General features: G+C 41.9%; 1 protein-coding gene across 1 annotated transcript; it reads right to left on the bottom strand.

Annotated features, from left to right (window-relative positions):
* Positions 1–5284: 5284 nt before the first annotated feature.
* Positions 5285–9578, bottom strand: LOC146362622 (glutathione S-transferase A-like). Its single transcript, XM_084919223.1, has 7 exons — positions 9392–9578; positions 9175–9240; positions 8897–9002; positions 8444–8559; positions 6927–6964; positions 5892–5963; positions 5285–5808 (listed from the first exon to the last, which is right to left on the bottom strand). Exons 1-7 carry the CDS (start codon positions 9557–9559, stop codon positions 5679–5681), a joined length of 696 nt encoding a protein of 231 aa, XP_084775349.1. The 5' UTR covers positions 9560–9578; the 3' UTR covers positions 5285–5678.
* Between the last annotated feature and the right edge of the window lie 2761 nt (positions 9579–12339).

Below are 12339 nucleotides of genomic sequence, written 5' to 3'. Positions count from 1 at the left end.
CAGGGCTCTGAGAGGGTACAAGATGACAACTTTGGAATTCTACTAGAAACAGTCGATCATATTTGTTTGTCAAAGCTGAATTCAGGGCAAACTACACTAAATTAGCGTTTTTAGCTAACAGCTACAATAAGCATAAAAGTTACTGTACAGCTATCATTTGTTAACATGACGCTTGTTCTTATACATGTAATACATACATTCATTTTCAAACTATAAAATTCAATTTCAGTTTAGTGATGATCATTTTCAAACCAATAAATTGAATTTCAAATTAGGCTAATTCATATTCAGTTTTTAAAAGCATTTATTCAAGTTACAATTCACATTCAATCCGAGCAATTCAAATTCAAATTTAACTTATTCAAATTCAGTTTCTGATGGCACAGATTTCTGCCAATATGTTTGTGTCAGTATGCTGAGATGGCAGCAAAGTATTTAGAAGTTTTGTGTGTACTGATATTTATGTCTGTGAAGGTTCTCAGTCATCCAGGTCATTGTAGTCAAAGGGGCTTGCAAAGAAAAGCGTCTGGACTTCTTTAAGTTGCTTGAAGACGTTTCACCTCTCATCCGAGAAGCTTCTTCAGTTCTAAGGTCAAATGGTGGGGAGTCCCAGATTTAAACCTAGTGGGAGTATCCCCCCACAGAGGGACAAAAGGACCCCCTGATGATCCTCTAATCGCCTGAGCAAAGGTGTGAAACTGGGTGTGGGTCCCAATCAGCCAGGGTTTTGGGTGAGCTCATTGTGAAACCTGGCCCCACCTTATCATGCGAATTCCTGAGGTCAGATGGCCCAGGATGTGAGTGGGTGTTAAGGCGTCTGGGGAGGGAACTCAAAACTGGATTATAGATGGCAGACAGTTGGTGTCGTAAACCACCGTCTCTGTTCAAAGATGGTCGCTCACAGTGGACATAGATGGCTTCTTTCACTCCTCTTTCAAACCATCTGTCCTCTCTGTCCAAAATGTGAACATTGGCATCCTCGAAAGAGTGTCCTTTATCCTTTAGATGCAGATGGACTGCTGAGTCTTGTCCTGTGGTGGTGGCTCTTCTATGTTGTGCCATGCGCTTGTGAAGTGGCTGTTTGGTCTCTCCAATGTAGAGGTCTGGGCATTCCTCAATGCACTGTACAGCATACACCACATTGTTAAGTCTGTGTTTTGGAGTTTTGTCTTTCGGGTGAACCAGTTTTTGTCTGAGCGTGACCCAGACGCCTTAACACCCACTCACATCCTGGGCCATCTGACCTCAGGAATTCGCATGATAAGGTGGGGCCAGGTTTCACAATGAGCTCACCCAAAACCCTGGCTGATTGGGACCCACACCCAGTTTCACACCTTGGCTCAGGCGATTAGAGGATCATCAGGGGGTCCTTTTGTCCCTCTGTGGGGGGACACTCCCACTAGGTTTAAATCTGGGACTCCCCACCATTTGACCTTAGAACTGAAGAAGCTTCTCGGATGAGAGGTGAAACGTCTTCAAGCAACTTAAAGAAGTCCAGACGCTTTTCTTTGCAAGCCCCTTTGACTACTGATATTTATCTTTAGCCACAAGTTCACACACGTTTCAAGGCTGGTTCTAACCTGCAATGCAAATGTAGGCAGAGTAAAGTAGGACAAAGCACAGAGGCTAGCATGCCCAAGTAAACCACAGGCTGCTGGTTTAATTACTACGATCATAAATGTTTTAATTGCAGTTGCATTAAACCCCAAATAAACATAATGAGTAATACATTATCATCAGGTTGTTCTAAAAGTTTCTTGAACAGCCATCAGTTTATCCAAAGCTCTGTTGGGTTAGAGTGAGAGTGCTGACAGAGAACATTTAGATTTAACATTTAAAATTGTGTTTTAAATATAAAAAGTTACAAATATTTTACTAAATGTTGTAAAAAATGACTCGAAAAAAACATGTTTTTGTAAGGATTTGAGCTAAATGTGGAGAAATGTTGCCGTTAATTTCAGCGTGTTTCACTTTACAAACAGCACCACATAGTGAAAGGGACTGTGTTTGCTCCCAAGGGGCCGTCTGATTGTTGGGGTTGATTGTTTTCTCTGTGTTATTGCAGATCTTTACCTCACAGTATAAAGCCCCTTGAGGCGACTGTTGTGATTTGGTGCTATATAAATAAACTTGAACTGAAGTGAATGTGCTTATGTCACTGAATAGCCTCACCTGTGAGCTGCTATGTGACTCGACTATGTCTTTTTAAAAAAACTTTTCTCCAACAGTGAAGTGGTTGAGCATAGTTTACATTTATAAACTGCTTGTATAACTGCACAGATAACCTTTCCTGTGCACTCTGCAAACACAGCTACTGGAAAATAATGGAAATGACTTTTTGTGATCCTTTTTTTCCCCATAGGACTTAAGCTGGCTCTCCCGTTAAGAAAGAAAGAAAACACACACACAAACACACACGTAGAAGTTTGTTTGTGTCTGTAGACAGACTTCCTGATGTATTGTGAGTATGAATTGTGGGTGACAGGTTGATATTTCACAGTAGAACATGTACCACATTATTTCTTTAATCACATCAAAAGGGACATCTCAGCAGTAATCATAAAAACAAGAACATTTTGATTTAATGTCCCCTTCTGTCAAGACTGCACAGGTGCAGGATGAATGTAAGGTGGGTGTCTCAAATAACAAATGTGACAAAGTCACTGCAGAGCAGCGCAGACAGCAGGAAAAGTTAGCTCATCAGCTGATGAGTTTTTTCAGTCTAAGATGCCTTTAAAAGTCTCACTCCAACAGTGTCCTTCCTAGCAGGAGGCCAGCTGCTTTAGATGCTGAATCTGTATGTTTTTTGTACATAAATAAAGAGGAAATTTTAAATGAAATGAGTTCAGCTTCAAGGCTGGGCGTGTTGGGGAGTTCAAAGACAATCTTCTGCAAACATTGGTTGTAACGTGTGGTTACATTAGTTGCTGTTGCCTTCCTCTCAGATCAAATGTGTCAAGCTGTTCTTCTCTGAGCTCTGGCATCAATATGACTGTTCTGTCCTTGCAGTGAGTTTCCATTTTTAAAACTTGACAGATCACTTACACTATGAAGATTTTCAATGGAAACAAGACTCGCCTTGCCTTTACACACACACGCACACACACACGCACACACACAGGTCACCGTGTTTTCTGTTTTCTCTCTAGGCTGAGTCCACATGGTGAAAAAAGAGAATCCAGCAGCAGAGGGCAGTGAGGTTTTATATTCAGCGGGAACAAATTGTTGTCCGTGTGTGCCACACTTCTTTTCAAAGATAAAAACGATTTTGCAAAGGAAACAGCGTAGTATTCTCAATAATTTCTCCTCTGGCAATTCCCACATTTGTTTTAGGAATTAAAGCATCCTTAAAAATGGCATAGCCTTTCTGGATCACAGGCTGGAGGAAAGAGGACAGAAAAGTTGAGGAGGCACACATTAGAAAATAAGTAAAGCCTTGAGTAGATTTCTCCACATTACAGCAGGCGGAAATGCTGTAGTGACGTCAGAAACATGGCCTGTTCAGTTTCTTGCTCAGTTACCTGCTCAGGTTGCAGGTCATGCATTAGCTCAGCCATCAGTTCGGCTATTTACTCCACCACCTATTCAGCGATCACCTTCATCTGCTCCTCCTGTACAGCAAATTATGTCAATACAATCCGTAAAGGACTGTTTTGCAACCACTAATTCAAAGCAGAGAGACAAACCTGTTAAGACTATTTCGGTTCCTCAAAAGGTGGCCTGCTTGGAGACAGTAACTATCTCCAGGGCTTCCCCAGAGACTGAGTTTCAACCCTTAGCCGACTCTGGGCCCCTGGAGGCTAAGAAGCCAGCTGAGGACTGCACCCTGCTGTCGTTGCCAGAGCAGAATAAAAGCCCTGCGCATCTCCAGCCTGCTTTGTGTTTGCCAGAGGTATCTGAGCCTGCTGGTTCCGTTCTGATCCTGCCGGAGGTCCCTGCACCTGCTGGTTCTGTCCTGTTCCGGAGGTCCCTTCACCTGCCAGTTTACGTTCCAGCTGGAAGGTCTGAGGGGCCTGTCCAGCCATCTGCCTCCACTGGAGGGTCCAAGGGGCCCTTCCAGTCGTCTGCCTTTGCTGGAGGGTCCAAGGGGCCCATTCAGCAGCCTATCTTCCCTGCTGAACGGTCCTGGTCCTGCCTCGTCTGGTCCTGCCTTGTCGGGTCCTGCAGCTGCCACGCCACCATCAGTTTCTGCTCAGTCTGCACGTCCATGTCCTTCCTGAAGTCCAGTATTAATTCCTTGATCTTGTCCGTATTGAAGATGAGGTCGTTTTCCTCACCATAGACAAGAAAGTTGTCCACAAGATGCTGCTCCTTTGAAGATGCTCCAGTCTGTGGTCTCTAAGCAGCCCTGCAGGCTGGCTTTTGCACTGTCAGTCCAGGTGTTAATAGTCCTGACTGTGACTGGGTTTGTCTTGAGCTTTTTGTTATAGGTGGGTTTTAGCCGGATTGCCAGGTGGTCAAACTTTCCGAAATTAGGTTCAGCTGAGAAGGCTTTTCTGATATTGCTGTAGCAGTGATCCAGTATTTTATTTCCTCTGGTGGGGAAGGTAACAAACTGATGCCGTTTAGGCATAGTTTTCCTGAGATTACAATGTGTTTCCCATAAACAATTACAGCAGCGTTTGGGTGTTTATTTTCATGCTCGTTGATCATGTCGTACATCTCCTTCAGTGCAGCCTCCTCCTTAGCAGAGGAGGGATATACACGACACTCGCAATGATGCACTGCAGTTCTCTGGGCAAATAAAACGGCATTAGCCTTGGAGTCAGAAATTCCACATTTTCAGTAGTTTGAAATGATCTTACAGTCAGTACACCACGATTGCTTGACGAGGGCGTCCGTTCCTCCGCCGCGGATCTTGCCACTGTCCATAGCGCTTCAGTCCGCTCTGAAGACCGTTTAGCCGTCTGGTGTTATTGCCACGCTCTTTGGGTCTGTCCATCAAAGGTTTTGGTACCAGATATGTGAAGACTTATCAAAGTGTCTGAAATCTACAATTTCGGATAAACATAGTCCACATGGCTTTCGCCTCCTCATGCATTGCTAAGAAGACTGTCAGTGTGAACTGCAAAAATAAAATCTGTCCGGGGCGACCTTATGGGCCGAGGTTTTGGTTGGCCTGTGGGACTTGGGTCCTGGCTGGTGTGCCACCAGGGTTGTGGGTTGGTGTATGCACTGAGGCCAGGGCCTTGCCCGGGAGCCTTTAGTGCGTTGGGAGGTGTTCACACAAGTGTGCACACAGATACCCACAGACAAACCTTGTGCCACTGCTTTTCCCCAAGTTCACTTTCTTTCTTTCTTTTAATAAAAAAGGTAAAAGGTTCTGATAGCCCTTATGGTCTGAGAAGCTTTTTCATTTCCAAGACACAAAGATTTATAGCTGGGTGAAGTGACCTCTCTGCAAAGCTGATGGAAGGGTGTAATGCAGATTCTTAACTTGATATCCAAACATCAAACCTAAAGTTTGATTTTGGTTAACCTTATATTAACAATAAATATCCCCACTGCAAAGAAACAAAACACAGATGAGCTATAAAATTGAAACTCAGTTTTTATTGCTTATTTTGGTCACAGCACAGTAATAATCACACATTATTGTCACAAATTATATTTTTTAAAAAAATGCATATGAATCACTAGTGCAGTGCAAGGAGTGGTAACAAATGAGCGCCTGAATCTCAGATGTCTTTCAGTGTTTCCTGTTTCGGTGCGTTCTTCCAAGTAGGAGGCCAGCTGGCTTTGATGCTGGGTCTGTTCATCAGACCTTTATAGTATTCTGCCAGTTTGGGGTAACGCTGTTCAGAAAGCCTACAGGAAAGAAGAAAGTCAGTGTGTATTCATTTCTACTATTATTCTATTCATTCATGTGTCTGGTCATTTAGTCCTCTTACCCGTAGTGGAAGAGATAGGCAACGTTTGGGTAAACAATCACATCGGCCAAGTGTAGCGCCCCGGACTGTGTACTCCACTATAGCCGGGTACGCCCTGAGTTCTAGTTATCTTAAACTTACTTAGTTGCCCTCAGTGCAAGTTCCCCTGATTTACACACGTATAACACACAGATATACTTTTACCTTACTTTGAACTATAGATAAGAAACAGTACTAGACACAAAATCTTATGTTTAAACCAAGCAGGTTTACTGAATGAACTGGTAAACACCCAATAAATCAATAAAGTAAGAAGTCTCTTGCAATGACAAAATATAACAATAACAACAGTTACACAGTTCTTTACTGTAATGGGCCCCACACACACACACTCTCTCACACCACCCAGTTTCCCAAGTCCCCTCAGTGCAGGCCTGGATCGATGCTAGGGTGCGTAGGAACCAACGGTCCTAAAAGAAAACAAAATGGTGCTCCTACCTGGAAACCTTAGTCTTTTGTCCACAATACACTCACGGCACGCCGAGAGGTCCGTCCTTTAGGTCGCCGAGCTGCACACTTACTCCTTTTAAGCAGCAAACCTGATCGGCCGCCTTGGCAGTCAGTAGCCTCCCACTCCGTGCAGGTCAGGTGACGCCCAGCGAAGTCCGCCTTTATGGCTAACTCCGATTAGCCAAGTTAGCACGCCGCTAACTAGGGATATTTCGAGGCAACAGTGCAAACCAGTCCGGGCTGCACCACCTCACAGTCACGCTCTGTTACTTAGCCGTGGGCGTGGGATGATTTATCCTCACTGTCCATTGGGAAAAGTCTCTGTAGACGCTAGCCGCATCTCGCGCACGCTTTCCTCTCTCCTCTGCTCTCTCGTGGCTGCCTCCGCTCTTTCGTCTCTCCTTCCGCTCGCTCCCTTTCAAAGTAAAAGCACCTAAACACACTTCCTTATTACTACTACCAACACAGTAAAATGAACAACAGAACTATTCAGATATATCCAACTGGAAATAAAACTTAGCCCCATAAAATATACCCGGGCTACACAAGGAAAAGTCCTTTCCTACGATGAAACCACTCGAGGCCTAAAAATAAAAGAAGGAAAATGTTGTGGAGGGTAAAAACCTAGAAATCACATATAATATAGATCATTTAACTATGATAGATGGTTAACACTTGACTTAATAAATATTCAATCTCAATTATATTCTTAAATTCAAAGGCAAGATTGATTTTGTGATATAAGCCTTATTGCTGTGATGCTACACTGCTAACCACCATGCAGCTGTTTTACATCTACTTCTTCTGCTTTAATTATACCTCATATTTACATTTATGCTACTGTTTAAGGATTTTCTTAAAGGGAACTAAAATGAAGCCTTATCACTCCTATCCTGCAAAGATTAAATGTTTTTATTCAAAGAGAAAACACTACTTTTTCCGGAGCACCTATTTTCTTTGTAATTCTAGAACACATGTGTGGCCAGTGTTGGGAAGGTTACTTTTAAAATGTATTCCACAACAGATTACAGAATACATGCCCCTAAATGTATTTTGTAATGTATTCCGTTACGTTACTCAATGAGAGTAATGTATTCTGAATACTTTGGATTACTTAATATATTATCAAACTTTTTACAACTACATCAATGTACTATTGCTGTGTCATTTATTACTATTACTGAAGGTTACTCACCATACCAATACAACTAGATTTTTAAATCTTAATATAAAATGAGTAATAGTAGGGTGGACATTAGGTAAGGCTGCACTTTTTGCAGCGATCTCGTATAGAAACTATTCCGCGGGTATATAAAGCAGGTCCGCGGCACCGAACCATAGCAAAGGGACTTCTGGCTAATACGTCGGGTTCTGTGTCGGGCTCGTAGCCGAACACTAGCTTTACTTTGTTGTCTGGGTCAACTTTGCTAGCGAGAGACAGAGAGAGGCGTTGAAAGGCTGCTCCAACGGAACTTATTGCGTCAGAGAAAAACATGAACACAGTGTACAGTCGAGTCTTAATTGGGCTACATTACCCATGAGGCTACATTCTTTAGGGCTATGCCTGTAACAATCTGCCTATTGCCTTCATATAAAATAATTTTTATATTTTTGAACAATAATTTTTAAAAATATTTTGTCACGTCATTATGCGGGCTGCAAGTAGAAGTGACATGGGCCGCGAGATATAGACACAGGCATTAGAGCCTCTTAATGCGTGTTTTGTTTGGGTTTCCACTGGCGTGGAGTTACCAAGAATAGAGAGGGCATAGCCTAACATATGAAACAGGAAAAGAAGGCCGTGTAATCCATTTATTTCAACAAAGTAACTGTATTCTGAATACTGCCTTTTTAATACAGTTACTCATAATTTGTATTTTAAATGTCATGTATTCCGTTACTCCCCAACACTATGTGTGGCTAAAACAGCAAAATCTAAAAAGAAATTTATGGACCAGCTTATTTCTGGCTAGGTTTACAATCTACTCCTGTGGATTTCCAACGTTTGTATTCTGGGTTTAATTTAGTCGTTGAGATCGAGTGCACACAGGTCATTCACACACCTGCAGGTATCCCTCCCACAGCTTCAACTCAGCGGTCAGAGCCTCTTTGTTTCTCTTAACGGCAGAGTCGTGTCTCTCTCCCTCTGGGACCATCCAGTTGTAGTAGAGAACACTTACTGGAAATGTGTAAAAAGCAAAAAACAGAATTAGCTAAAGTGCCAAATCTCATGACAAGCCAATTACTTTACATGCAAAAGCTTGGCTGAGCATGTGATCACTGGCGGGATTAACAAACATCAACATGGGTTTTTAGTGTTGCCAAGTTCAGCAGTTCAAAATCCCAGAGCACAGACCTCTAAATGACAACATCAGACAGGTCACACAGAAAGAGATTTAGCAGCCTTGATATATTCTTTACAGACTCACTAAATCCCTGTGGTTCTAACGTTGTTCGGGGTACACGCACTGTGATGAAGAGAGTTCAGGATCAGAAGTGCGTCAGAACAAACTTACATGATTTCTCAGTGAGCGCGTTAACCTCAAACACACGCTGCAATATCTGCGCTCTCCCAACCTCGCAGTCAGGGATCAGCTTGGTTCCCTGCGACTTGTACTTGCACTGTTGGAGGAGACATTAATTATTTTTTTTAATTTCCTAGTTTTTTACCTCTGTGGTGTTGGGTGTCTGTTTGTACAACGCATTGTTTAACATATAATCACAAGTAGTTCTCCACACTAGAAACTCTGTGGAGACATAACATTCAGATTCAAGGCATCGTCTGAGTTCTCACCTCCAGATGAAAGCATGCAGCACAGGACTCGTTGAGGGGTACATCCCCACATTTGAAGGCAGGAAGCTTTAAGAGACAGTGCAAACCATAAACACTTTGTTCTAGTTCAAGTCTTCTTATTTGTGAATGCCAAGTGAATACTCCATTTACTCTATTTCAGGAAAACAAATGCAGATTTCAAATATGAGAGTGTTTACATAGTGTGATATGAACCTACCTGACCCCTGGGGTTGATCTCCATGACTTCCTTTGACTTGTGCTCCCCCTTCTCAAAGGAGAGCAGTTTTTGGTTGTATCCCTGCAGGTTCTTCTCCTCCAGAGCGATCATTAGCCTCCAGCAGGGAGGAGATCCGGAGCCCCACAGCAGAGTCATGTCCTTGGCCATGATTTCAGAGTGAAGCGCTTAACCTGACAGGTAAAGTCGAGGAATGTTTAAGACTGAAGCTGGAGTGGGTGAAAGCCCTGGCTTTATAGCGCCAGTCGGCTTTGTCACGATTCCTGATTCCTTGTGAAGTTTAAACTTGGTGTCATGTTAACCTTATTTGACACTTTTTAAAAAATCTGATTTATTAACCATTTCTGCGTGATTTGTATTTAAATAGGACTCTAGTCCCAAATATCACCAAAGGCATTTGGAGGAGAGGTGACTAGTCTTGCTTTTCTCAGAAAGTCTTTGACCTGAAGGCAGAAAAAAAATCTGAGGCTAGATGGGAAAAATGTGGGCTAAAGGGAAACATGAAAAAACTCCAGCGAGTCATGACTAAACATTAAACACTTAACTTTGTAGTGGGATATGAAAGTTTGAGTGTTACTGCCTCCAAATAGCAGTAACACTGCTATTTGCAGTTAATTCTCGGATCATTTTATTGCTAATAACTGTTGCATATCAGTAACGATTGATTAGAAAAAGGAAAAGAGTAAAAATGAATTGTGGTTATATTGAACTGATTCCTGCAGTATTTCGTTGTTTTGCTGCTGCTGCTGCTGCTGGTGAACGACGCCCTGAGAAGTGAAACTCACGGTGATTCAGCACTTTTTATTCAAATCTGCACACAGTTGTGACATGACCGATAAATCACAATTACACTGAATGCATCTAATAGGACCGTGACAATGCAAATAAAATAAAATGTGTATGACTGATTAAACTGTTGGTGCATACTCGGCAGTTTGCTTCTCTGAATCTTTGACCTCTTTGCAGCGGGCACATAAGCAGCTGTGAATATCATTGTATCAGTAAGGCAATGACGCAAACTGTGTGTGCGCCTACATTACTGCAGTTGCTATGTCGGCATTTTGAGTCTGTTTCAAAGGGCAGTTTGCTCACACATGCAAAGAATGGCAGGCAATCTGGTTTGATAATAAATCAGTATTACACAAATCTAAAAGAGAGTAATTACAGAATGACAATTTTTTGTTTCTTTGTTTTTTTTTTAAGAAGTTTGTGTGTAGACAGTCTTCTTAATGTATTTTGAGTATGAATTGCAGGTGGCAGGTTGACATTTCACATACAACATGTACCACATTATTTATTTATTTTTTACCAAATCAAAAGAGACACCTTGATTTAAGTGATATTATGATAAGAAGTCTTATGTGAGATTTATATATAAAACTTTAAAATCTACTATTTTAGAGAACTGCGTTCTTTTCTGTTTGGGAGGGTGAAAGACTATATTGTAAGGAGCTTATAATAAAACATCTGTAGCTCATTTAGTTTCACTTTAAAATCTTTGCACTCAGTAATTGTAGTTACAGCTTCAACATGACTGTTCTGTCCTTGCAGTGAGTTTCCATCTTCAAAACTTGATAGATCACTTGCACTATGAAGATTTCCAATAAAAAAAAGACTTAGCTTTTTTTTGCAGGCTGTAGGGCAAACAACAGTATTTGACATTATTGTATTCCCATTTGCTATAAAGTTGAAATGGAATGTAATAGAAAAGGCAAAACAAGTTATTTGGCTTAAACTAAAGGATCAAATTTTAAAAGTCTCCATAAATGTTTAAAATACAGTCACTCAAAATACTGGCAAGCTGTCCAGAGTACCACAGCTGCTTGTCAATGAATTCAACCAAGACCACCAAGTCAGAGGATGTCTGGCCCCAAGTGTTTCCCCTTCCATTTACATCTATCTTCAGATGTCTCTCACACAACCGTGTGCACTGCAAAGCACTGAGTCTTTATAGTTTAGCCCAAGCTCAATCTTTCTCGCTAGTGTGTGACTTCCATCACTATGGTTGTTTCCTAAGTCTCACTACTGAGTTGAAAGCACATGGACTGAAATGAAAAACGTTTGCAGGATCTCGCAAAAATGCATCTTCAATTATTTTCTCTCCAATTTCACTTAAGGGGCTCTGTAGAATCCTGTCACTACTTCTACTTTGCTGGGGAAGCATAAATGATAAGGGTTCTTATATCTCCTATGTTATAGCAGCAGTGAGAACTTATATTGAAAAGAAATAAAAACAGTTCTTATTCAGTTTTCCACACAGACACTTTTTAGCTTGGTCTAGTGACCTCTCCTGTCAAATCTGCAAAGCTGCAGGAAGGATGTAATGCAGATTCTTAAGCTGGGCAGACACTGTGCAATTTTTTCAGTCACGTTATTCAGCTCCTGCTCAAACTGTACGATTGAATCACAGGGGTTAGAAATTTGTAGGTCACGATGGTCTCACACTATACGGCCTGATGCTCTGATGCTCTGAGTGCTCACATTTGTGCGTCCATAACATGAAGTTTATAACACAAAATCTGTCTCTCACTCTCTGTCTCTGTCTTTCACTCACACAGACACGCACACCACCATCAACTTTGCTGAATTGCTAATGAAAAACATTGACCAGGCAGCTGCAATTGAGCAGCAATGTCCATCCAACTCTTTTCACGGTTGTTGCGGTCGTGATAATTTTGTGAGGCCATATCGAAAAGGCTCGGATGAATTTGTCAAAGTTCGACAAGGTGGGCCTCCATCGCTTGTGTCCAGATCACGCGCTGCACTGCCGTGCTGCTCCGTCTTTTTCACCGTCTTTTTCACGATATGAAAGTCTAAACATTTCATATCGTTATATGTTTGGGTGTGGTGTTTTCAATGAAACTTTGCATATGCTGGACATGTTTTCTTTTACCTGGCTTTATTTTGAAATCTCATAAGCTGCTTCATGT

Source organism: Perissodus microlepis, chromosome 22 (assembly GCF_051167445.1).
Source record: "Perissodus microlepis isolate ML-2025 ecotype Zambia chromosome 22, ASM5116744v1, whole genome shotgun sequence".
NCBI classification, from domain to species: Eukaryota; Metazoa; Chordata; class Actinopteri; order Cichliformes; family Cichlidae; genus Perissodus; species Perissodus microlepis.
This window is presented reverse-complemented; position numbering and strand designations above follow the sequence as displayed.

What these genes read in the sequence shown, in the direction of transcription:
- LOC146362622 (XM_084919223.1), bottom strand. Translation starts at nt 9,559, where the DNA reads ATGGCCAAGGACATGACTCTGCTGTGGGGCTCCGGATCTCCTCCCTGC. An exon ending in CGCGCTCACTGAGAAATCAT is followed by an intron (nt 8,560 to 8,896) that starts GTAAGTTTGTTC and finishes ACACATTTCCAG; the next exon opens with TAAGTGTTCTCTACTACAAC. An exon ending in TGTGGGAGGGATACCTGCAG is followed by an intron (nt 6,965 to 8,443) that starts GTGTGTGAATGA and finishes TTTTATTTTTAG; the next exon opens with GCCTCGAGTGGTTTCATCGT.